Source organism: Zeus faber (genome assembly GCF_960531495.2).
Source record: "Zeus faber genome assembly, chromosome: 15".
Taxonomy (NCBI): Eukaryota; Metazoa; Chordata; class Actinopteri; order Zeiformes; family Zeidae; genus Zeus; species Zeus faber.
In genome coordinates this window covers 25585715-25611160 of record NC_137194.1, presented here as the reverse complement: position 1 = coordinate 25611160, position 25446 = coordinate 25585715, and the positions used below count along the sequence as shown (strand labels likewise).

Here is a 25446-nt window from a genome sequence, read left to right as displayed (position 1 = left end):
AATTTCATTGGCCAGTGCTTACATGACACATGGCACCATTAGTTTTCAAACTGACAAATAGAAGAGACAGATTGGCGGTTGAAAACAGATATGCTTGGATTTGACCATTTCCTGGTTATTTACAACACCAATGTTACGAGCATTCTAGTGTAGATGCATCACACTTTCATAACATACTTAATAATAATGCTATAATACACTATTCATTTTCTGCAACACATGAGAAACCAGATTGGATCTATTCTAACTGATGTATCTCTGACACAAACACAAAGAGTCCCTAATAAGGGGCTCCTTTATTTGTCCACTATTGTTCTGTTATTCCGTCACCAATATTTAGCGAACTGTTTGTCGGAAGTCATATTTGTTCTTCTCGTGGGGTGCTTACAATCTCACTGTTTTCTGCAACGGACATTAAACACTTTTTTTTGCATCTGTGTGTTCATCTTTGGAATAAATATGTTGTAATACAACATGTATGTAAGTATTTGTGAGTTGAATTTTACATCAAAAGCCCTTTGTCAATATATACACTGACATGGAGCAGTTTGTATTTATATGTACACCACCCAAAGCAGTTGCAGCAAAGGGTTGATGAACATTAGGTAAGAAAATCACACATCATTTACACAAGGGGTCAGGCTCCTTTGAGGAGGTTTGTGTGGCCCTGAAAAGGGCTTTTGTTTAATTCAGTTGTTAGAGCAATTAACCTCCGAAACTGTACAGAGTGCGGCCCTGCCTCTTCAGGGCATAGACCACATCCATGGCGGTGACGGTCTTTCCTCCTTTGCCACGACCGCTCATGTTTGCAGATCAAGTCGAAACAAGCTACAACAACTTCTTGTGTCATTTTGTTTAATTTGGAAAAAAACATACATATTTGAATTAAAAGAAAAATGTTTCCATTATAAAATCCATACTCCCTTTAACTATATTCAACATCAGTAATAATAGACAGACAGACAGACAGCTAGACAGATATATAGATAGATAATAGATAATAGATAATAGATAGATAGATAGATAGATGGATAGATAGATAGATAGATTTATTGGTTGTTGTAGAATTTCATGAGGGGTTAAGTACCTAGGAGTGATTGGGCACACGGATGTATAAAGCAGATATTTGATATGATGTTGTAAGGCAACAATGTCTTTAACGGAGCGTGTGGTGGCTCTGAAAAGAGCCTTTTGGGGACTGTTGAGCGGTGGCTTCAAGCACGCTCTCCGCGGATGCGGCGGGCCAGCTGGATGTCCTTGGGCATGATGGTGACTCGCTTGGCGTGGATTGCGCACAGGTTGGTGTCCTCGAACAGACCGACCAGGTAAGCCTCGCTGGCCTCCTGGAGAGCCATGACAGCGGAGCTCTGGAAGCGCAGGTCGGTCTTGAAGTCCTGAGCGATCTCTCTCACCAGGCGCTGGAAGGGCAGCTTGCGGATCAGCAGCTCGGTGGATTTCTGGTAACGACGGATCTCTCTCAGAGCCACGGTACCGGGCCTGTAGCGGTGAGGCTTCTTCACTCCGCCGGTGGCAGGGGCGCTCTTACGCGCAGCTTTGGTAGCCAGCTGCTTCCTGGGAGCTTTTCCTCCGGTGGATTTACGGGCGGTCTGCTTGGTTCTAGCCATGCTGGATGAGGAGTTGTGCTGAAGTAGACTGGGAGGACTGAGCTTATATAGACAGTGCGGAGAGCTGCTCAACGCTGATTGGTCCAAGTGAGGCGTGCGCGAGTGTCGATTGGACGTCAGGAATTCAAAACAAACCTGCGCCTTTTGAGCGCGAGGAACCTCTGAATATTTTTCTGACGTAATGGTTCAAGTATTGACTGTTGATTTGAAAAGTGCTGCGTGTTTATGACATGTTACTAGAAGTTTGAAGGAATACATTTGAGATAACCAGGAACTTAGGATCAACATTCAAGATAATTGTTCCTGTTAAGCGAAATTATAAAAGGGCAAATATATATAATAAATATAAGTATAAAAATATAAATAATTACTACTTCATAACCATATAATCTGAATCAGAAAAATATATGTAGACAAAATAGCAAATAGATCCAAATATGTTTGTATGTATGTATGTATGTATGTCTGTATGTATGTATGTATGCATGTGTGTATGTATGTATGTATGTATGTATGTATGTATGTATGTATGTATGTATGCGTCTATGTATGCATGTGTGTATGTATGCATGCATACATGTCTAGATGTCAAATATGAATAAATGCATTTAGAAAAATTTTATGTGCATTACATACACTGCTTGTTTATGTAATAATTATTATAGAGTAGTAAGATACTGTCATTGCTTATGGTACGGCACCATAACACTATGATTAGATAACATAAAGAATAGGGGAAAGGATTTGATAAGGAGCAGCTCTGTGAGACATTGTGTGTGGCTCTTAAAAGAGCCGTTTGGGGTCGTTGGGGTGAAGGCAGCAGAGTTACTTCTTGCCTGCCTTCTTGAGCTTCGCTGCTTTGCTCTTAGGAGACTTGTTTGCTTTCTGGGCCACAGCAGGCTTCTTGGCTGACCTGACCACTGCCTTGGTGACTTTCTTCGGGGACTTCTTAGCAGTTTTCTTGACTTCAGCTTTGTTGGCGGCACCGACCTTTTTAGCGGCAGGTTTCTTGGCGGCAGGTTTCTTAGCGACACCTTTCTTAGCGAGCGGTTTCTTAGCGGCTGCTTTCTTGGTGGCTGGCTTCTTGGTGGCTGGCTTCTTGGTGGCTGCTTTCTTGGTGGCTGGCTTCTTGGTGGCTGCTTTCTTGGTGGCTGGCTTCTTGGTGGCTGGCTTCTTGGTGGCTGCTTTCTTGGTGGCTGGCTTCTTGGTGGCTGGCTTCTTGGTGGCTGCTTTCTTGGTGGCTGGCTTCTTGGTGGCAGGGGTTTTGGCGGCTGCTTTCTTCGTGGCTGGCTTCTTCTCGGGCTTCTTTCTCTGCGTCTCGTTGAGTTTGAAAGTGCCTGAAGCGCCGAGTCCCGTCTTCTGAAGCAGAATGCCGCTGCCCACCATGGCCTTGATCACATTATTGACGCGAGAGTTTCTTCCTTGCATGTCGTATCCGCGGCCAGTCAGCGCTTTCTTGATGGCAGGAGCAGACATCCCTTTGCGATCCAGGGACTCGGACAAAACCTGGCGGATGAGCTCACGGACGCTGGGTCCTGCCGCCGCCCTTTTCGCTGGCGGTGCCTTCTTCATCATCTTCTTCGCCGTCTTGGCCGGCGGAGCGGCTGCGGTGACCGTCACCGCTTCTGCTGCTGGAGCCGCTTCTGCCATTCTTTCCTCGGGTCTCTGGTGCGATTTCCGCAACAGTGACTGAACGGAGTGTTTGAAACGAGGAAATGGGCTGGACTTAAACGCACCATGAGAACCGCACAGACTCTACCAGCGGAGTCTCTCCGTGGTACCACGTTGTGTTTTCTCCTGCGTGTTTTCCTGATAAAGTCTTCTCAGAAGAACAATAGTAATAATTGTTGTTGAAATAAACAACAAGTCAACATGTTCACCTATAAATACAAGGTCTTTTTGGCGTCGAGGCCGGGAGCGTTTCCCCCGGATTCTCAAATCATCGCTGTTTCTCCGTGACGAAGGATTTACTCCAAACGCATTTCCTTCGTCAATTGTCTTTTATTTGAAGAAAAGTCATTGGTGAGTTACTAAAAAGGCTTTGCAGAGACACTGAAGATGTTTGACAAAGCATTCAAAGTAAAACTTGTCCTTATATGTTGTAGCTCGTGTGTAAAATGACTTTTAAAGCCACTGGTAAACACACATGTTGAAACCGCCCCAGACAACGAATGAACAACTCTTTCTAGGACTAAACAAATGACATTTATTCTGTTGTTTCACTCAATCTCATACATTACATGTTTGTACCAAAATAAAATGATTCTTTTGTTTCATTGATAATGATTGAACTTTATTGGTTTTACGGCCATGTTGAGTTTGTAGTTTCCCTGCCTGCAGTGAGACCCAACTTGTTGTGTGTGTCCAAGTTCTTCTTTTAATAGTGAATCATTCTCATTTGAATTATTCTGCTTCAACTTTGTCTTCTTTTCTGCAAAGTGCTGTTCACTATTTACATGTGGCCCACATATGAAGCAGGATGTGCTGCTAAATCATCTTCTCATACTTCATCGGATGATGTAGATGAGGCTTTGTGTCTGTTTGAATACTGTGAAGAAGTAAAACAAAAATACATGAATGAATGAAATATGATTTTAAATGAACAGAAAGAACAGAAATAGAAACAAGGGAAACACTTTACAAAGACAGTTTGATCCAAGCATGAAGCTGCTAACCTGGAAGACCTGTTCCACAGGTATGACCATATTTGGTCAAATATAAATTGCATGAACAGGAAATGAAAGGAGGAGTTATTACAATATGATTTGATCTTTTACAGATTACTATATGTATCATGTGTAATTAGCAGGTTTCTCACTCTACATGATAATACAACACATACTGCAAGGTGCTTGAACATACAACTAGTATATGTTGATCTATTTTACGAGTGTGAACCATTTTGTAACTAGAATTTATGGTGCAATAAAATACGTGTACTGTGTGAGATTCACTAAATAAATAGAATACATGTAATTTCTTTAATCCTCATAATATATAACTTGTTTCTATGTTCTTTAAGGAATTGAAACCCACACAAAGCCTCATATAACTGTGTGCTTTTTTTCTTGTTTTTTTTCTTGTTATACCTGTACCGGGACCTGAGTACTTTATTTCCTTCCCTTTCATGTATAACATGTTGTGGAATGATAATCAAAATATCCTTATCCTCATCCAAATGACTTGATTTATCTGATTAAGTACTGAGCATAAAATCCTGATTCCTGTGTAGAACCTGTAGATACGGAGCAGCACTCTGCAAAAGAAAGGTTAAAACAGGATAATAAATAGAAAGATTCAGTAATAAAAGAATAAAAGGACAGACATAAGAAGTTCAGTATCACTGAAGGCAGGAAAACAAAGTCCATATGCATAGCGTAGTATATCGTGAAGTAACGTATATATTATAATTTCCAATGTCTGCTTATAGTTCAGAGTGGTATTTATTTCTTTTTTTTATTTTTATTATTATTATTTTTTTTTAATTTCATTTCATTTATTATTATTATTTTTTTTAACATTGCTGTCAGCATGCTGGGCATTCAACACAGGCTATTTGTATGCCAACGCATCTAGGACAGAGTTAGTCTGCAAGTGGAGTTCAAGTTCTCAACCTGCAATGCAACTCTTTATTAATTCTTAAATCATCAAGAACTGCTGCAACAACTCTGTCCTGTGGACGACCTGTAGAATGACAAAAACACAGTTTTGGTTATGGAGAGCCACCACCAACCCCCCTCTTTGGAGAACTATTTATCATGTTTGGGTCTTTAAACAACTGATCACTACTCTAGAGGGGGAGAATGACCTCGGTGAGACAAATAAACATAGAAACAAACAACATTTACACAAAAACATGAACATTGGACGACAACATTGAAAAACATATTGAAAAACTGAATAAGGTCCAGGAAAACTGGAACTACAACTGGCCACGTGGCCTCTTCCTGTCAAAGTTATGGCAGTAGATGTGTATTTCACAGTCCCTGTGCAAAGTGTAAATGTGAAGCACTTGGACACTGTACTGTGATTAAGATCTATATAAGTAAACTTGACATGTACTTTTTTTTTTGGAGCCGTCAATTTGAGCTGGTTGACTTGAAAATAGAAAATGAATGCACCCGGGTAGACATGTTTCAAATGAACCCTTCATCTCTGTGATATAATTATTTCTTTCCAGCTTAGATTTGTCTTTGCTTTCATATAATGTCTTTTGTGCCAAATGTATAACACTTTGAATTGCCCTGGTTTATGAAGTTTGCTATACTAATGTATGCTATACTAATATTTGTATATTGTACTTTTTTCTTCCTGCAGAAATCATGTTTTAGTTTCACCCCAAAACACACGTACAAATTGAATTGCTAAATGGTCTCATTAGTAAAAAGCTGCCCAAACATCTTGTAACTTGTCATTTGATGAGTTTGATATGATTATCCTTACTGCAGCTCTCCGGCCAATTAGTTCATTTGCTGCCATCAAGTGGCTCAAAGATACAAGTGCATCTTGACGCTTTGTAGCGTGAATAGCAATGATCGTGAGACATTTATTTAGACTTTCATTGACATAAATATATATCCAAGTCTCTCAGTTCAAGGAGCAAAAAAAAAACATTCAAAAGTTTCTGCTCAATGATAATGTAAATAATTATGAAAGCAGTTAATCTGATTAACTTGAGCCAATTCAATAGTTCAACATGTAACCTTTGTATAGTAGTTGTCCCTGAATAACAGGATTGGGTGTCCCTGGAATAATGCTTCTGTTACAATGTGGGTGGTCCTGAAAAGGACCTTTGGTTTGAGAAGCTGACAATTTGAATTACTCAGATTTGGTGTACCTAGTGACGGCCTTGGAGCCCTCAGACACGGCGTGCTTGGCCAGCTCCCCGGGGAGCAGCAGGCGGACGGAGGTCTGGCTCTTCCTGGAGGTGATGGTGGAACCCTTGTTGTCGTGCACTAGGTGAGAGGCCTCACCGGCGATGCCTTCTAAGGTGTCGTTGACAAACAAGTTCATGACCATGGCCTTGGAGGAGATCTCGGTGTCAGGGTGGACCTGCTTCAGCACTTTGTGCACATAGATGCCATAGCTCTCCTTCCTGGTGTTCTTTCCTGGTCTGGGAGCCAAATCTCCACCCTGCCCCCCAGTGAGACCGGTGCTACATTTCTGCTGAAACATTTTTGGGGAATTTTCATTTTCAGATTCAAACGATTACAAGCCTGAAGTTAATTCAATCAGTCAATCTTCTCCTGTGTTTGAATGTTTTTCTTTTTACAATCCAATAGTTAGATATAGATATGTTATTCATCAGTTCATGCATCAATTCATCTCATCTGATCATAACACGTGGGCCTGGTCTACAGGAAAGAGCAGTTTATATGTTGACTGTATCCAGTGTTGTGTTGCTTTTAATATAGAATGATTTATTGCTTGTGTTTAGTGAATAATGCAAAACATAAGGAACTTAAAGAATTTCTATACTAAATCGTGATCGCAATATTGGTCCAAAGAAATGGCAATTACAGTATTTTCCCAAATTGTTCAGCCCAACTGAACATCCCTCCCCATGGTGGTGCAACATGGCGGTGCAACATGGCGGCCTCCGTGGAAGAGAGGGTGGTCAGGAAACTTGCGAACGTCCCTCTCTAGAGCCAGTGTGTGGATTGTCTCGTCTGGGCTACTGTAGAAACATGGTGGCCTCGGTGAAGCGTACCCGCTCCATATGTAGTTAAAACTGGCTGATTCTCAGGTAACGCTGTTCCACAAATTAAAGGGTTGCTTTAATCCTCAGTTTGTCAGTCGGTGGTTTTAAATAAAGAGGCAGACAGACGTTGGTTTTGCTTGTACAAGGGTCGGATGAGAGACGTACTCGGGAGCAGCGCTCTGAGACGAACAGTTTATTTGATTCATATAAACATATGAATACAACAAAAATAACACAGAAATTAACACAATAAAAGAAAGCACTCCTGTCATAAACCTACACACAACAAACATATAAATTCAAGGAGATTCAATACACCACGTCAAAACTTGTGTGGGATAAAATCCAAGCAAATGGAAAAATAGCAAATGACACGTGGGAGTCGTCATCATAGGTGTCAGCGTCAGAGGGTTGGTGTGGAGGAACCCAGTTGGGGATGGGGGAGTAAGAGGGGGAAGGGGGAGCGGTGTGTACAAGGGGGTAGTACACAGAGGAGTGTACAAGGGTGTACGTTTGAATGGAGGTGTATACAGAGTGATCTTTGGAGCAAACAAAGAAACTAACAAACTAATTAGGAGTTGCTCTCAGAAACTTCCCAAAGAATATGTGAAATGTTAAACTTTGGATGTGATGACATCAGTTCTCCATTTTTCTAAACAGAATTACATGTTTTACAGCACTCCAACCAGCTGGCTTCTAAAAGGCTGAACAGACCAAAGCAATGATAGTTTTGTCTTGTGAAGTGTAATTGTAAATTATTGATTGTTTAATTCCTAATTTGTCGTTGTAAATAAATGTCATTCTAATGCTTGAATATTGTTGGAACATTCTTTTTTATCTTCAATGTTTTCATTGAGAAGAAGCATCATATTTTCCAGACGTTCTGACGGTTTCACGGCTTCTGTTTTAAACTGCATGAAAAACCACAAACAATACTCAAATAAAAAAGTGTGCCTGTTATTTTAAATATAAACAAAGAAAACTAAGATGTGTTTAGAAACAAGGAGAAATAATAATTATTGAAAAAGAATAAGAAATAAAAATAAAATCTGCAACCTCAGACACATTTCCCTTCCCACCCCTAACCATCCATATGAATTGTACAAGTATCTGTACTTACTTAGTATTATAGTATATTATATTAGTATCGCAGTATATTTCGTTTCAGACTTGACTTTAACTTCACGGCATTTCAAAGCAAATGTATATATTTTTTTCATTTCTGACACAGTCGTGTTACTATATGAAGTATTATAGACTCTGTTACATCAGGACACCGGATAAAACAAGTACTTTTACTTTTAATACTTGAAGTACATCTAAGAGCAAGAACTTGTATATTTCTACTGAAGTACAAATGCCAATGTGGTACTTCTACCTTCGTCTCAGGGTATTTGTTCTTTTAATGAAGTAAAAGGTTTGAGTACTTCCTCCGCTGTGTGAGTTCTGTGCGAGTACTATGTGTACCTACAGGCATGTGGGACCCCCTTCCACCCCTGGGCTGTGTGTTGGAGACCCTCGTCACAACCTTTAGGATCAGCTACGTCACGGGGTTCACACTACAAGATAACAAAGCCCACTTTGGGCCGATTCCCCCCTTCAGACAATTGTGAGCAAAGTTCAGATTTTTTCATTGTTCTAAAGATTATCGTGTCAGATTATCCTGTAGTGTGAGGCATGTTACCAGTTTTTCACTTCTGCTCCGAAGTCCATCCTAACACAAATCATAAGTTTCCCAACTTTACCTGATTTTGGATTACGGATTTCGGATTGTTCGCACTGTGATTTCGTTACTATTTCCTAGCTTTCACCCTCGCCTGAACTGTTTTTTGGATAACTGTTTTTTGGGAAGCAGGACTTTGGTGTGGCTAGCGCTAGTTGTTGCTGTTGTTGTTGCTGCTGTTGCTGTAGTTGTTTTTGTTGTTGCTGCTGGTATTGTTGTTTCTGTTAATGCTGCTGTGGATGTTGTTTCTGTTGTTGTCTCATTTGCTGCTGCTGTTGTTTCTGCTGCTGTTTCTGTTCTTTCTACTGTAGATGTTGCTGCTTTTTCTTTTGGTGTTTCTGTTGTTTCTGTGCTGCTGCTGTTTCAGTTGTTGTTTCTGTTGCTGCTGCTGCTGTTTTTGTTGCTGTGGTTGTTGCTGTGGTTGTTATCGTTGCTGTTGCTGTTGTTGTTGCTGCTTCTGTTGTTGTTGTTTCTGTAGCTTCTGCTATTGCTGCTGCTGTGTCTGTTGTTGCTACTGCTGTTGTTATTTCTGTTCTTGCTGCTGCTGTTGCTGCTGTTGCTGTTTTTGCTGTTGTTTTTCTTGTTGTTGCTGCTGGTGTTGCTGTTGCTGCTGCTGTTGTTGTTGTTTCTGTTGCTGCTGCTGTTGCTGCTGCTGTTGCTACTGCGGTTGTAGTTGCTTTTGTCGCTGTTTTTGTGGTTGTTGCTGCTGCTTTTGTTTTTCCTGTTGTTTCAGGGGCATTCTTTTGAATTGACCAGCTGACAACTATGTTCTTTTTTTGATTGTAGTTCATTTAAAGCGCATTGTGTACCCTGGTATGAAATGCGCTTTATATATGAAGTGACTTTACTTGACTATTAAACATGCGGCGAGGAGGAGGGATCTGTGGAATGTCACGTGGGAAAGACCGATAGCCAATTTGAGGCCACGCTGAATGAAACAGAAGTTCTCAACAAAACAGCAGCCATGGCAGAAAATACGAACGCTGCGAAGCATAAAACTGGAGTTGCAACATGTACAGTCAATGTTTACGCCGTCTCCATGACTTCACCCACTGTTTCAAATTTTTCCTTTTGGATTTTCTGTAAAACAAATGTGCAAAAAAATAGCACTGCTAGTTCTAGCCCGTCATCCACTATGTTTGTTTACTCTGAAGTCACGTTTGGTCACATGAGGGTTCCGGTTTTGAGAGTTGGGACTCTGGTAACCTCACATAGCCACACCTGCGTGTAATGAACTTGTAGGGCTTCATGATATTAGGACTCTTGTTGTTGGTGAAGGAATCTGTTTGTGTGTGGTGTGCTGTATGGGCACATTGTGGCTCTGCACACGCTATAGGAACAAAACTGTTAAATGTATCATGATATTTTTTGTGTGGGGTCTCTCACATTTTTCACATTGGTTAAGATTTGAAAAATCTTGTCGTGTGGGCCAGGCAAGGTGCAACCACTTCCTGCTGCAGCTCGCTGTGCAGGAGCTGCTGTCCTACTTTTATTATTGATTTATTGTTGTGACTATGACACTAATCTCAGTGTGTTTCCTCTGCTGTGGTCTGCACTGGCTTCTGGGACTAAACCATAATTCATTCATTCCCATCCTTTGTATATTGACCCATCACACTCTCAAGCAATACTCTGATGTGATGCAGTTGAAAACTTCATTGAATTAATATTATAATATAATATAATATTATTCTGGTAGTTTATAGGTTTTGCGGTTGGGCATTTGATAATTCTGACTTTCTACTTTCATGTTATTTAACATTTCTTGATGTAATATGATGTAATAAATAACTTAAAGCCATTACATCTATCAAAACAGATCGAATCTTAAACATTGACCATTTATACAACCAAGAAGGTAAAAGCAGATCAGGTAGGTAGAACATTATTTAAAAATTAGATGTGTCTGTTGTATAATGTGAAATAAAATGTGTATTTTATAACTCTGCATATGGTGCCCTGTCTGTATAGTAACATCAAATGAGATAAGTACTAAATGTATCCCCTGAAGTGGAATTTCAAGTGTTGTTCAGTGGGGAAAGATAGAACATACAATGTAACAGGAGAATAATAGTAGAATGATGTGGAGATCACTCCTTCTATGACATGTTGGGTGGTTCTGAAAAGGACCGTTGGTTCAGCGCTACAGGCTGTGGTTACTTGGAGCTTGTGTACTTGGTGACGGCCTTGGTACCCTCAGACACGGCGTGCTTGGCCAGCTCCCCGGGGAGCAGCAGGCGGACGGAGGTCTGGATCTCCCTGGAGGTGATGGTGGAACGCTTGTTGTAGTGAGCCTTCGAGAGGCCTCACTGGCGATGCGCTCGAAGATGTCGTTGACGAACGAGTTCATGACTATCATGGCCCTGGAGGAGATCCCGGTGTCGGGGTGGACCTGCTTCAGCACTTTGTACACGTAGATGGCGTAGCTCTCTCTCCTGGTCTTTTTGCGCTTCTTTCCACCCTTGACAGCAGTCTTGGAAACAGCTTTCTTGGAGCCCTTCTTGGGCGAGTTCAGGCATGATGATCATGCAGCAACGCACAACACCAAAAAAAAGCTCAGCTCTATATAACCCTCTCATGCAAAGCAGCCTCTGTGACTCCCTGAATTTCATTGGCCAGTGCTTGCAAGACGCGTGGCACGTGCCACTAGTTTTCAAACAGAAAACAAATAGAAGGGGCAGATTGGCGGTTGAAAACAGATGTGCTTGGATTTAACCATTTCCTGGTTATTTGCAACACCAATGTTACGACCATTCTCGTGTATATGGATCACACTCTCATAATATACTTAATATCATACTATAATATACTATTCATTTTCCTCGACACATTAGAGACCAGATGGGATCTATTCTAACGGATTTATTTCTTACAGAAACACAAAGATTCAATACCATTGTTCCGTTGATCTGTCACCAATATTTATAACTGTTTGTCAGAAGTTAAATTTGTTCTTTTCGTGTGTAGCTTACAATCTCACTGTTTTCTGCAACGTGTGCTGCTGTGCATGTTCTGCCTGTTCATTTTAATAGTGTGTGTAGGTGTATCAGCTATATGTAATTCATGGATAAAATATAAACCTTTAAACAAAATGATGTACATTAAACACTTTCCGTTGAGCCTGTGTTTTCCTCTTGGAAATTCTTATGTTGGAATACAACATTTAAGTATGTATTTGTGAGTTGAATTTAACATCAAAAGCAATTTGTCAATATATACAGTGACATGGAGAAGTTTGTATTTATATGTACACCACCCAAAGCAGTTGCAGCAAAGGGTTTATGTACATTAGGTAAGAAAATCACACATCGTTTACACAAGGGGTCAGGCTCCTTTGAGGAGGTTTGTGTGGCCCTGAAAAGGGCCTTTGTTTAATTCAGTTGTTAGAGCAATTAACCTCCAAAACCGTACAGAGTGCGGCCCTGCCTCTTCAGGGCATAGACCACATCCATGGCGGTGACGGTCTTTCTCTTGGCGTGCTCAGTGTAGGTGACGGCATCACGGATCACGTTCTCCAGGAACACCTTGAGAACACCACGGGTCTCCTCGTAGATCAGACCGGAGATACGCTTCACACCGCCACGACGAGCCAGACGGCGGATAGCGGGTTTGGTGATTCCCTGGATGTTATCACGGAGAACCTTGCGGTGACGCTTGGCGCCTCCTTTGCCCAGTCCCTTTCCTCCTTTGCCACGACCGCTCATGTTTGCAGATCGAGTCGAAACAAGCTATAACAACTTCTTGTGTCAGCCTGTTCATTTACAGCTTTCCTGCGGACGTAGAGGAGAGCACACTAGTCCGTGGTGCAAGTCTTGCACATATTGTTTCGTCATCACGCGCCAGAATTCAAAATTGCGCGGGTTTCAGTGACTAATCTGTCGTGTACGTCTGAAGTACAAAGAGCATTACACAACATTAAACAGTTCTCCTGTCCTTCAGGTTGGACTCTAAATACCACAAAATATAAAATAATGTGTCATTATGACACCACATACACACAGTGTATCAAACTTCAATCAGAATGTAAAGCATTTTAACAGCGATAATTATAAAAATGACAGATGACATCTTAATGACTCCATCAGAATTAAAATGACATTAACAAATGAATAAAGAGATTTATCATTTTTTAGAAGAGCAGTGGAAGTCAGCAGTTTTGGATATGTATCCAAGCAGATGAATAAATCACAAAATCTATGAGTTGAATTGTTATCCCTGTAGTTTAAACATGTTGGTTGCTCCATAAATATCAAAAGTGTTTTCTGGAATAATTGTCATGCCGGAAATCAATGTGTCTTTAAAAAATACTTATTGGATGAGAATATATCTGTTCAGATTTAATAGACTATTGACAATATGTGAAACAAACAAACCACCTTTTCATTTGGAAAAATAAATATTTGAATTCAATATTTCCATCGAACATTCAGACTCCCACAAAATAAAACAGTATAATGAGGTTATCTAACGACACCACTAACTATATTCAGCAGCAGTAATAATGAAAAGAATGAGATTGGATGGAGGATAAGAGTTACTCTCAACAAAGTCGTGGGTGGCTCTTAAAAGAGCCTTTGGATTGTTGAGCAAAATGTGATTATTTTGCTTTGGTGGCCTTCTCAGTTTTCTTGGGCAGGAGAACAGCCTGGATGTTGGGCAACACGCCGCCCTGAGCGATGGTCACTCCGCCCAGCAGCTTGTTGAGCTCCTCGTCGTTGCGGACGGCCAGCTGCAGGTGACGGGGGATGATCCGTGTCTTCTTGTTGTCGCGGGCAGCGTTTCCGGCCAACTCCAGGATCTCAGCGGTCAGATACTCCAGCACGGCCGCCAGGTAGACCGGAGCACCAGCACCGACTCTCCGGGCATAGTTGCCTTTGCGCAGCAGCCTGTGGACACGACCGACTGGGAACTGGAGACCGGCACGAGATGAGCGAGTCTTGGCCTTAGCTCTGGCTTTTCCGCCCTGTTTGCCTCTTCCAGACATGGTTTCAGCTTTTGGCTTGATACAAACAACTAGGAAGTAACCACGCCGCTCTGCAGCGCTTATTTTAAGCCGTGCAGGAAAGATCTCATTGGTAACCTTGCACCCAAAATCTGTGGTCCAATCAGAACAAAGTATACCAGTGAAACGTCACAGCAGCAGTGTGTGAAGGCGTTCTATGTGAGGAGGCTCTGCCCCAGAGGGGCTACGCTCCTAATGTTATACAATCTACCTCTACTCCTCCTCTACTCCTCCTCCTCTACTCCTCCTCCTCCTCTACCTCTACTCTACTTCTCTCCTCCTCTCCTTCTCCTCTACCTCGACTCCTCTCCTCCTCCTCTATCTCTACTCCTCCTGTCCTCCTCCTCTTCCTCAACTCCTCCTCTCCTCCTCCTTCTATACCCCTCCTCCTCGACTCCATTCCTCTAATCCTCCTCAACAAAGTTTCAAAGTAAAAAAGAAAAACCCACTGCAATGGCAGTGTTGGATTTCTTTAACTTTGCTGTAGAACAAAACCAATCCCATTTTTTGAAAGGTGTCATCGTCTAGGTTAACATATGTAAGTTAAGAGATTTCAGTAGACCCTAAACTGAGATATTGACCTTTGAACCCTGCCCAGAGGTCACCTTTGAATCCCTTTATCCCAGTAATTAGAAGAGCTACCGAAAGAACTTCAACTGTTCTGGACAGCTCTGGACAGGTACTTTTAGAGGGGTCAACAGGGGGCACCACTTACAACTGCCTAACATATAATTCAGGGATTTGAAAATTACATCTGTGACCCACCGCGTACTATAGGGTGATCTGGTGGCTTTCGAGTTGTTGTTTTTTTTGCATCATTTGAAAGTGGAGAATCGGAGCTTCCAAACAAGGTGTCACTTGTGCAAATCAAGCAAATCTTTTTAAAACTATGACTTGTTAATGACAAGGGTGTGGCAAACCGTGTTTCTGAGATCATCACCTCCAAAGTTTTACCCACACCAGGGTCATTCAGCCAGCTCCCAGAATGCAAATGGGGTTGGCGGACAAACAAAGCCTCATGGCGACTTAACATGCTGCTGAATGGGCCAATCACAAACAGCTCAACAACACACAACTAATTTTGTTTTTTAAAAAAGCTTTTATTTAACAGTAAGAATAAACATGGTTTTTAAAAGTGGAATTATTTTAGAGTTTAAAAGTACGAACAACACAACAACATGTACAGTCCATCTATATTATGAGTCTCAGAAAATCTGAAATCTGAAAATATGTCACCAACCTCAACGGACTTCATCACGTCATCTACTTTTCCGTTGTAACAACAATGGACGTATCGTCAGTCTCCTGGTGGTTCTTGAAAATATTCCGTTTCATGCTCACATTAAGTTTGAAATCCGCTGTTTTAAAAGTTCTCCAAGTCTGTAGTAATATCAGATTCAGCATCGCTGTCGTTCTCCGCGTCGTCGTCGGAGAACTGACTATGATCGTGGAAAATGAAGTCCAGTAGGCGCTGCTAACACTGACCTGGATCTACCGCACTGGTCGGATTAAGGTCCGAAATATGATTCAGAGCATCCGCCACCCGCTTCACGTAATCCATGACGATACAGAGAAGAAAATTTTCACAGACAAGTGAGACCGAAACACCCCCATGTTGCGCTTTAACCGTCTGTTTACGGAAATGAGGTAGGTGCGTGAGGCGAAGGCTTCTTCTTCTTCTTCTTCACTGTTTCACAACAATGGCTCAGTGTGTGTAAAAGTACTACAATATAAATGTTGAATTCTATCAAAACGGTTTCACATTGTGACTTCATATCACATGGAATATGGATGAATGATCTTCACCTGGACCCTCGCTTTAAAGGAAATGAACGATTGGCGTTGTTTAGTGCTGTTCAGCGTTTCGGTAAGGCAACTGCGTTTCCCCATGTAATCTAACTGGAATATATAACTCCACGGTTAAATATTTTTCTACTATTTATATATCAAACTCGGTGTTGAAAATATCTTGACGGATAAAGAAAAAACCCACAATGGAACACAAATCTGGAAAAATCTCATTTTCCTTCAGGAAAGGTTTTGTGAACCTATTTGGCTGCTCCTGGCGATTTTAGAAATGTGCGAGATGGCGAGTCTTGCTGTTGTGGGACAGATGTAAATTCAGACAACGCAGGTATATCCCCTGAACAAGATAAACCCTAGTTACACATGCATGTTGTTTTTCACCCATACCTTATTCCTTTTTAAGTTTCTAATGATATGACCACATTACTTGTAGTTTTTGTAGTTGGCAAGGTTTTGAGTTTGAAAGGTTCATAAATATTTGAGAAAATATTACACAATGTATATAATAATTTTTTTTTTCTCCTGTAGAAGCTACAAGTCTGTATGATTTTGACCTTGTTGTAAAGAAAACATGTTTTATTTGCGACGTAAAGCACCACACTACCTACAACCCGAAGTGTAACATCTCTGATTGATGCAGCTCGCTGTTACCATGGAAATGTTGACCGCACTGGCTGATGGGTACATTAAATTTTCAGCCGTGCGCGAAAACTATGAGAATTATATCCAGTTAAATTGTATTTATGAATGAAATTCATGCTGAGGGTCTGACTCTATATCTCTATTCTTGCCCAACCTTCAATTTAATACACCTATAAATAGAGATAAAGTGAAACCAGTATCCTGTTTTTATTTCTTTATAAAATGAAATATTAAACCATCCATGCACCCCACACCTCTCCGCAGTGGCGTACTTTTATCAGATTAGTTTTAGTTTACTTATTTTCTCGAAAGTATCTCGAAAGTCAAAGATAATCTCACCATTCAAATAAATTTGGAAAAACGTGTGACACTGACTCCAAAATTCGTTGTTCTGGTGAAATTTAGGTAAAAAAAAAAACAGTGCAGGTCACAAGAGGTTAAAACAATAGCTGTACACATATATTGTGTGTGTGCATATATTACACATATTAACACAATCTACATATAGTGTGTGAAATATTTTAACTAGTGAGCCCAATACAGGCAGGTGGTAGTTACACTAAAGTAATGTACAGATTAAAACATAGTATAGTAATTCATCTGTGATAGTACTAGTAAACATGCTGGTGCAATGAATATGTGTATATCCATATTGTGTAAGTATATCTATAGACTTGAATTGCAGCATAGTAGGGAAAATACCATGCAGTACTTTACAGTAATAACAATATGACTGATGATACAATAATTAGGATAATGTAATAATTGTAATAATTGTAATTGCAACAGTAATATTGGTAATACTGCTAATAATGAAGAATTAAGACTGCTTAAGAAAAAACTTTGACGGAATGGGAGATGTCCAACTGTTTTTATTGATTTATTGTTGTGACTACGACACTAATTTCCATGTGTTTCCTCTGCTGTGGTCTGTACTGTCTGCTGGAACTAACCATAATTCATTCATTCACATCCTTTGTACATTCACCCATCACACTCTTAAGCAGTTTCTTAGTGTGATGCAGTTGAATACTTAATGAAATTAATACTTATTCTGGAAGTGTATACGTAGGTGTTCTGCTTGGGAATTTGGATATTCTGACTTCTTACTTTAAAATTATTTAACATTTCTTTCTGAAATATGATACAATAAATAATGCATTTTATTCTTAAAACACTTTCCTAAGAACTCAATGCCATGTACATCTAGTTAAACAGATAAAATATAAAACAATGACCATTTATACAAACAAGAAGGTAAAAGCAGATCAGCGAGGCAGAACATTATTTAAAATTAGATTTGTCTGGTGCATAATGTGAAATAAGATGTGTATGTTATGACTTTGCATATGGTTGAATTAGAGAACTACTTAATTTATCCCCTAGAAGATGACATTCAAGTGTTCAGCATTATTAGAATGAACTGATAATAGCAGAATGATGTAGAGATCACTCCTTCTATGACATGTTGGGTGGTCCTGAAAAGGACCTTTGGTTCAGCGCTTCAGGCCGTGGTTACTTGGAGCTTGTGTACTTGGTGACGGCCTTTGTGCCCTCGGACACGGGGTGCTTGGCCAGGTCTGGATCTCCCTTGAGGTGATGGTGGAACGCTTGTTGTAGTGAGCCAGGCGAGAGGTCTCACCGGCGATGCGCTCGAAGATGTCGTGACAAACGAGTTCATGACTACCATGGCCTTGGAGGAGATCCCAGTGTCGGGGTGGACCTGCTTCAGCACTTTGTACACGTAGATGGCGTAGCTCTCCTTCCTGGTCTTTCTGCGCTTCTTTCCGCCCTTGAGGGCGGCCTTGGCCACGGCTTTCTTGGAGCGCTTCTTGGGCGCGGACTTGGCGGCGAGTTCAGGCATGACAATCATGCAGCAACACACAACACTTGTAAAAAGCTCAGGGGCGGTGCTGCTTACTATACTGTATAACACTCTTGTGCAAAGCAGCCACTGTGACTCCCTGAATTTCATTGGCCAGTGCTTACATGACACATGGCACCATTAGTTTTCAAACTGACAAATAGAAGAGACAGATTGGCGGTTGAAAACAGATATGCTTGGATTTGACCATTTCCTGGTTATTTACAACACCAATGTTACGAGCATTCTAGTGTAGATGCATCACACTTTCATAACATACTTAATAATAATGCTATAATACACTATTCATTTTCTGCAACACATGAGAAACCAGATTGGATCTATTCTAACTGATGTATCTCTGACACAAACACAAAGAGTCCCTAATAAGGGGCTCCTTTATTTGTCCACTATTGTTCTGTTATTCCGTCACCAATATTTAGCGAACTGTTTGTCGGAAGTCATATTTGTTCTTCTCGTGGGGTGCTTACAATCTCACTGTTTTCTGCAACGGACATTAAACACTTTTTTTTGCATCTGTGTGTTCATCTTTGGAATAAATATGTTGTAATACAACATGTATGTAAGTATTTGTGAGTTGAATTTTACATCAAAAGCCCTTTGTCAATATATACACTGACATGGAGCAGTTTGTATTTATATGTACACCACCCAAAGCAGTTGCAGCAAAGGGTTGATGAACATTAGGTAAGAAAATCACACATCATTTACACAAGGGGTCAGGCTCCTTTGAGGAGGTTTGTGTGGCCCTGAAAAGGGCTTTTGTTTAATTCAGTTGTTAGAGCAATTAACCTCCGAAACTGTACAGAGTGCGGCCCTGCCTCTTCAGGGCATAGACCACATCCATGGCGGTGACGGTCTTTCCTCCTTTGCCACGACCGCTCATGTTTGCAGATCAAGTCGAAACAAGCTACAACAACTTCTTGTGTCATTTTGTTTAATTTGGAAAAAAACATACATATTTGAATTAAAAGAAAATGTTTCCATTATAAGATCCATACTCCCTTTAACTATATTCAACATCAGTAATAATAGACAGACAGACAGACAGCTAGACAGATATATAGATAGATAATAGATAATAGATAATAGATAGATAGATAGATAGATAGATAGATAGATAGATAGATAGATAGATAGATAGATAGATAGATAGATAGATTTATTGGTTGTTGTAGAATTTCATGAGGGGTTAAGTACCTAGGAGTGATTGGGCACACGGATGTATAAAGCAGATATTTGATATGATGTTGTAAGGCAACAATGTCTTTAACGGAGCGTGTGGTGGCTCTGAAAAGAGCCTTTTGGGGACTGTTGAGCGGTGGCTTCAAGCACGCTCTCCGCGGATGCGGCGGGCCAGCTGGATGTCCTTGGGCATGATGGTGACTCGCTTGGCGTGGATTGCGCACAGGTTGGTGTCCTCGAACAGACCGACCAGGTAAGCCTCGCTGGCCTCCTGGAGAGCCATGACAGCGGAGCTCTGGAAGCGCAGGTCGGTCTTGAAGTCCTGAGCGATCTCTCTCACCAGGCGCTGGAAGGGCAGCTTGCGGATCAGCAGCTCGGTGGATTTCTGGTAACGACGGATCTCTCTCAGAGCCACGGTACCGGGCCTGTAGCGGTGAGGCTTCTTCACTCCGCCGGTGGCAGGGGCGCTCTTACGCGCAGCTTTGGTAGCCAGCTGCTTCCTGGGAGCTTTTCCTCCGGTGGATTTACGGGCGGTCTGCTTGGTTCTAGCCATGCTGGATGAGGAGTTGTGCTGAAGTAGACTGGGAGGACTGAGCTTATATAGACAGTGCGGAGAGCTGCTCAACGCTGATTGGTCCAAGTGAGGCGTGCGCGAGTGTCGATTGGACGTCAGGAATTCAAAACAAACCCGCGCCTTTTGAGCGCGAGGAACCTCTGAATATTTTTCTGACGTAATGGTTCAAGTATTGACTGATGATTTGAAAAATGCTGCGTGTTTATGACATGTTACTAGAAGTTTGAAGGAATACATTTGAGATAACCAGGAACTTAGGATCAACATTCAAGATAATTGTTCCTGTTAAGCGAAATTATAAAAGGGCAAATATATATAATAAATATAAGTATAAAAATATTAATAATTACTACTTCATAACCATATAATCTGAATCAGAAAAATATATGTAGACAAAATAGCAAATAGATCCAAATATGTTTGTATGTATGTATGTATGTATGTCTGTATGTATGTATGTATGCATGTGTGTATGTATGTATGTATGTATGTATGCATGTGTGTATGTATGTATGTATGTATGTCTGTATGTATGTATGTATGTATGTATGTATGTATGTATGTATGCGTCTATGTATGCATGTGTGTATGTATGCATGCATACATGTCTAGATGTCAAATATGAATAAATGCATTTAGAAAAATTGTATGTGCATTACATACACTGCTTGTTTATGTAATAATTATTATAGAGTAGTAAGTTACTGTCATTGCTTATGGTACGGCACCATAACACTATGATTAGATAACATAAAGAATAGGGGAAAGGATTTGATAAGGAGCAGCTCTGTGAGACATTGTGTGTGGCTCTTAAAAGAGCCGTTTGGGGTCGTTGGGGTGAAGGCAGCAGAGTTACTTCTTGCCTGCCTTCTTGAGCTTCGCTGCTTTGCTCTTAGGAGACTTGTTTGCTTTCTGGGCCACAGCAGGCTTCTTGGCTGACCTGACCACTGCCTTGGTGACTTTCTTCGGGGACTTCTTAGCAGTTTTCTTGACTTCAGCTTTGTTGGCGGCACCGACCTTTTTAGCGGCAGGTTTCTTGGCGGCAGGTTTCTTAGCGACACCTTTCTTAGCGAGCGGTTTCTTAGCGGCTGCTTTCTTGGTGGCTGGCTTCTTGGTGGCTGGCTTCTTGGTGGCTGCTTTCTTGGTGGCTGGCTTCTTGGTGGCAGGGGTTTTGGCGGCTGCTTTCTTCGTGGCTGGCTTCTTCTCGGGCTTCTTTCTCTGCGTCTCGTTGAGTTTGAAAGTGCCTGAAGCGCCGAGTCCCGTCTTCTGAAGCAGAATGCCGCTGCCCACCATGGCCTTGATCACATTATTGACGCGAGAGTTTCTTCCTTGCATGTCGTATCCGCGGCCAGTCAGCGCTTTCTTGATGGCAAGAGCAGACATCCCTTTGCGATCCAGGGACTCGGACAAAACCTGGCGGATGAGCTCACGGACGCTGGGTCCTGCCGCCGCCCTTTTCGCTGGCGGTGCCTTCTTCATCATCTTCTTCGCCGTCTTGGCCGGCGGAGCGGCTGCGGTGACCGTCACCGCTTCTGCTGCTGGAGCCGCTTCTGCCATTCTTTCCTCGGGTCTCTGGTGCGATTTCCGCAACAGTGACTGAACGGAGTGTTTGAAACGAGGAAATGGGCTGGACTTAAACGCACCATGAGAACCGCACAGACTCTACCAGCGGAGTCTCTCCGTGGTACCACGTTGTGTTTTCTCCTGCGTGTTTTCCTGATAAAGTCTTCTCAGAAGAACAATAGTAATAATTGTTGTTGAAATAAACAACAAGTCAACATGTTCACCTATAAATACAAGGTCTTTTTGGCGTCGAGGCCGGGAGCGTTTCCCCCGGATTCTCAAATCATCGCTGTTTCTCCGTGACGAAGGATTTACTCCAAGCGCATTTCCTTCGTCAATTGTCTTTTATTTGAAGAAAAGTCATTGGTGAGTTACTAAAAAGGCTTTGCAGAGACACTGAAGATGTTTGACAAAGCATTCAATGTAAAACTTGTCCTTATATGTTGTAGCTCGTGTGTAAAATGACTTTTAAAGCCACTGGTAAACACACATGTTGAAACCGCCCCAGACAACGAATGAACAACTCTTTCTAGGACTAAACAAATGACATTTATTCTGTTGTTTCACTCAATCTCATACATTACATGTTTGTACCAAAATAAAATGATTCTTTTGTTTCATTGATAATGATTGAACTTTATTGGTTTTACGGCCATGTTGAGTTTGTAGTTTCCCTGCCTGCAGTGAGACCCAACTTGTTGTGTGTGTCCAAGTTCTTCTTTTAATAGTGAATCATTCTCATTTGAATTATTCTGTTTCAACTTTGTCTTCTTTTCTGCAAAGTGCTGTTCACTATTTACATGTGGCCCACATATGAAGCAGGATGTGCTGCTAAATCATCTTCTCATACTTCATCGGATGATGTAGATGAGGCTTTGTGTCTGTTTAAATACTGTGAAGAAGTAAAACAAAAATACATGAATGAATGAAATATGATTTTAAATGAACAGAAAGAACAGAAATAGAAACAAGGGAAACACTTTACAAAGACAGTTTGATCCAAGCATGAAGCTGCTAACCTGGAAGACCTGTTCCACAGGTATGACCATATTTGGTCAAATATAAATTGCATGAACAGGAAATGAAAGGAGGAGTTATTACAATATGATTTGATCTTTTACAGATTACTATATGTATCATGTGTAATTAGCAGGTTTCTCACTCTACATGATAATACAACACATACTGCAAGGTGCTTGAACCTTACAACTAGTATATGTTGATCTATATTACGAGTGTGAACCATTTTGTAACTAGAATTTATGGTGCAATAAAATACGTGTACTGTGTGAGATTCACTAAATAAATAGAATACATGTAATTTCTTTAATCCTCATAATATATAACTTGTTTTTATGTTCTTTAAGGAATTGAAACCCACACAAAGCCTCATATAACTGTGTGCTTTTTTTCTTGTTTTTTTTTTTTGTTATACCTGTACCGGGACCTGAGTACTTTATTTCCTTCCCTTTCATGTATAACATGTTGTGGAATGATAATCAAAATATCCTTATCCTCATCCAAATGACTTGATTTATCTGATTAAGTACTGAGCATAAAATCCTGATTCCTGTGTAGAACCTGTAGATACGGAGCAGCACTCTGCAAAAGAAAGGTTAAAACAGGATAATAAATAGAAAGATTCAGTAATAAAAGAATAAAAGGACAGACATAAGAAGTTCAGTATCACTGAAGGCAGGAAAACAAAGTCCATATGCATAGCGTAGTATATCTTAAAGTAACGTATATATTATAATTTCCACTGTCTGCTTATAGTTCAGAGTGGTATTTCTTTCTTTTTTTTTTTTCTTTTTTTTATTTCATTTCATTTATTATTATTATTTTTTTAAACATTGCTGTCAGCATGCTGGGCATTCAACACAGACTATTTGTATGCCAACGCATCTAGGACAGAGTTAGTCTGCAAGTGGAGTTCAAGTTCTCAACCTGCAATGCAACTCTTTATTAATTCTTAAATCATCAAGAACTGCTGCAACAACTCTGTCCTGTGGACGACCTGTAGAATGACAAAAACACAGTTTTGGTTATGGAGAGCCACCACCAACCCCCCTCTTTGGAGAACTATTTATCATGTTTGGGTCTTTAAACAACTGATCACTACTCTAGAGGGGGAGAATCACCGCGGTGAGACAAATAAACATAGAAACAAACAACATTTACACAAAAACATGAACATTGGACGACAACATTGAAAAACATATTGAAAAACTGAATAAGGTCCAGGAAAACTGGAACTACAACTGGCCACGTGGCCTCTTCCTGTCAAAGTTATGGCAGTAGATGTGTATTTCACAGTCCCTGTGCAAAGTGTAAATGTGAAGCACTTGGACACTGTACTGTGATTAAGATCTATATAAGTAAACTTGACATGTACTTTTTTTTTTGGAGCCGTCAATTTGAGCTGGTTGACTTGAAAATAGAAAATGAATGCACCCGGGTAGACATGTTTCAAATGAACCCTTCATCTCTGTGATATAATTATTTCTTTCCAGCTTAGATTTGTTTTTGCTTTCATATAATGTCTTTTGTGCCAAATGTATAACACTTTGAATTGCCCTGGTTTATGAAGTTTGCTATACTAATGTATGCTATACTAATATTTGTATATTGTACTTTTTTCTTCCTGCAGAAATCATGTTTTAGTTTCACCCCAAAACACACGTACAAATTGAATTGCTAAATGGTCTCATTAGTAAAAAGCTGCCCAAACATCTTGTAACTTGTCATTTGATGAGTTTGATATGATTATCCTTACTGCAGCTCTCCGGCCAATTAGTTCATTTGCTGCCATCAAGTGGCTCAAAGATACAAGTGCATCTTGACGCTTTGTAGCGTGAATAGCAATGATCGTGAGACATTTATTTAGACTTTCATTGACATAAATATATATCCAAGTCTCTCAGTTCAAGAAGCAAAAAAAAAACATTCAAAAGTTTCTGCTCAATGATAATGTAAATAATTATGAAAGCAGTTAATCTGATTAACTTGAGCCAATTCAATAGTTCAACATGTAACCTTTGTATAGTAGTTGTCCCTGAATAACAGGATTGGGTGTCCCTGGAATAATGCTTCTGTTACAATGTGGGTGGTCCTGAAAAGGACCTTTGGTTTGAGAAGCTGACAATTTGAATTACTCAGATTTGGTGTACCTAGTGACGGCCTTGGAGCCCTCAGACACGGCGTGCTTGGCCAGCTCCCCGGGGAGCAGCAGGCGGACGGAGGTCTGGCTCTTCCTGGAGGTGATGGTGGAACCCTTGTTGTCGTGCACTAGGTGAGAGGCCTCACCGGCGATGCCTTCTAAGGTGTCGTTGACAAACAAGTTCATGACCATGGCCTTGGAGGAGATCTCGGTGTCAGGGTGGACCTGCTTCAGCACTTTGTGCACATAGATGCCATAGCTCTCCTTCCTGGTGTTCTTTCCTGGTCTGGGAGCCAAATCTCCACCCTGCCCCCCAGTGAGACCGGTGCTACATTTCTGCTGAAACATTTTTGGGGAATTTTCATTTTCAGATTCAAACGATTACAAGCCTGAAGTTGATTCAATCAGTCAATCTTCTCCTGTGTTTGAATGTTTTTCTTTTTACAATCCAATAGTTAGATATAGATATGTTATTCATCAGTTCATGCATCAATTCATCTCATCTGATCATAACACGTGGGCCTGGTCTACAGGAAAGAGCAGTTTATATGTTGACTGTATCCAGTGTTGTGTTGCTTTT

At 40.9% G+C, this 25446-nt stretch overlaps 6 protein-coding genes and 1 pseudogene across 7 annotated transcripts; all 7 read right to left on the bottom strand.

Annotated features, from left to right (window-relative positions):
• Positions 1-1062: 1062 nt before the first annotated feature.
• Positions 1063-1752, bottom strand: LOC307241663 (histone H3.2). The gene has a single exon (XM_080015858.1). The coding sequence runs from the start codon at positions 1623-1625 to the stop codon at positions 1215-1217; it is 411 nt and encodes a 136-aa protein (XP_079871984.1). The 5' UTR covers positions 1626-1752; the 3' UTR covers positions 1063-1214.
• A 4691-nt stretch (positions 1753-6443) lies between these two features.
• On the bottom strand, positions 6444-6800 carry LOC307241290 (histone H2B 1/2-like; the record flags this gene model as incomplete). The annotated part of the gene is made up of 1 exon (XM_080015329.1): positions 6444-6800. The coding sequence occupies one exon, from the start codon at positions 6798-6800 to the stop codon at positions 6444-6446; it is 357 nt and encodes a 118-aa protein (XP_079871455.1).
• Positions 6801-11205: 4405 nt separating this feature from the next.
• On the bottom strand, positions 11206-11803 carry LOC307241289 (histone H2B 1/2-like; annotated as a pseudogene). Its single transcript has 2 exons — positions 11798-11803; positions 11206-11549 (listed from the first exon to the last, which is right to left on the bottom strand). The product of its transcript is annotated as a histone H2B 1/2-like (transcript).
• A 638-nt stretch (positions 11804-12441) lies between these two features.
• On the bottom strand, positions 12442-12753 carry LOC307240934 (histone H4; the record flags this gene model as incomplete). The annotated part of the gene is made up of 1 exon (XM_080014850.1): positions 12442-12753. The coding sequence occupies one exon, from the start codon at positions 12751-12753 to the stop codon at positions 12442-12444; it is 312 nt and encodes a 103-aa protein (XP_079870976.1).
• Positions 12754-13348: 595 nt separating this feature from the next.
• Positions 13349-14033, bottom strand: LOC307241624 (histone H2A; the record flags this gene model as incomplete). The annotated part of the gene is made up of 1 exon (XM_080015810.1): positions 13349-14033. The coding sequence occupies one exon, from the start codon at positions 14031-14033 to the stop codon at positions 13647-13649; it is 387 nt and encodes a 128-aa protein (XP_079871936.1). The 3' UTR covers positions 13349-13646.
• A 3981-nt stretch (positions 14034-18014) lies between these two features.
• LOC307241288 (histone H2B 1/2-like) lies at positions 18015-18372 on the bottom strand (the record flags this gene model as incomplete). The annotated part of the gene is made up of 2 exons (XM_080015328.1): positions 18015-18089; positions 18187-18372. 2 exons carry the CDS (start codon positions 18370-18372, stop codon positions 18015-18017), a joined length of 261 nt encoding a protein of 86 aa, XP_079871454.1.
• Positions 18373-19557: 1185 nt separating this feature from the next.
• Positions 19558-20459, bottom strand: LOC307240861 (histone H3.2). The gene has a single exon (XM_080014753.1). The coding sequence runs from the start codon at positions 20120-20122 to the stop codon at positions 19712-19714; it is 411 nt and encodes a 136-aa protein (XP_079870879.1). The 5' UTR covers positions 20123-20459; the 3' UTR covers positions 19558-19711.
• Between the last annotated feature and the right edge of the window lie 4987 nt (positions 20460-25446).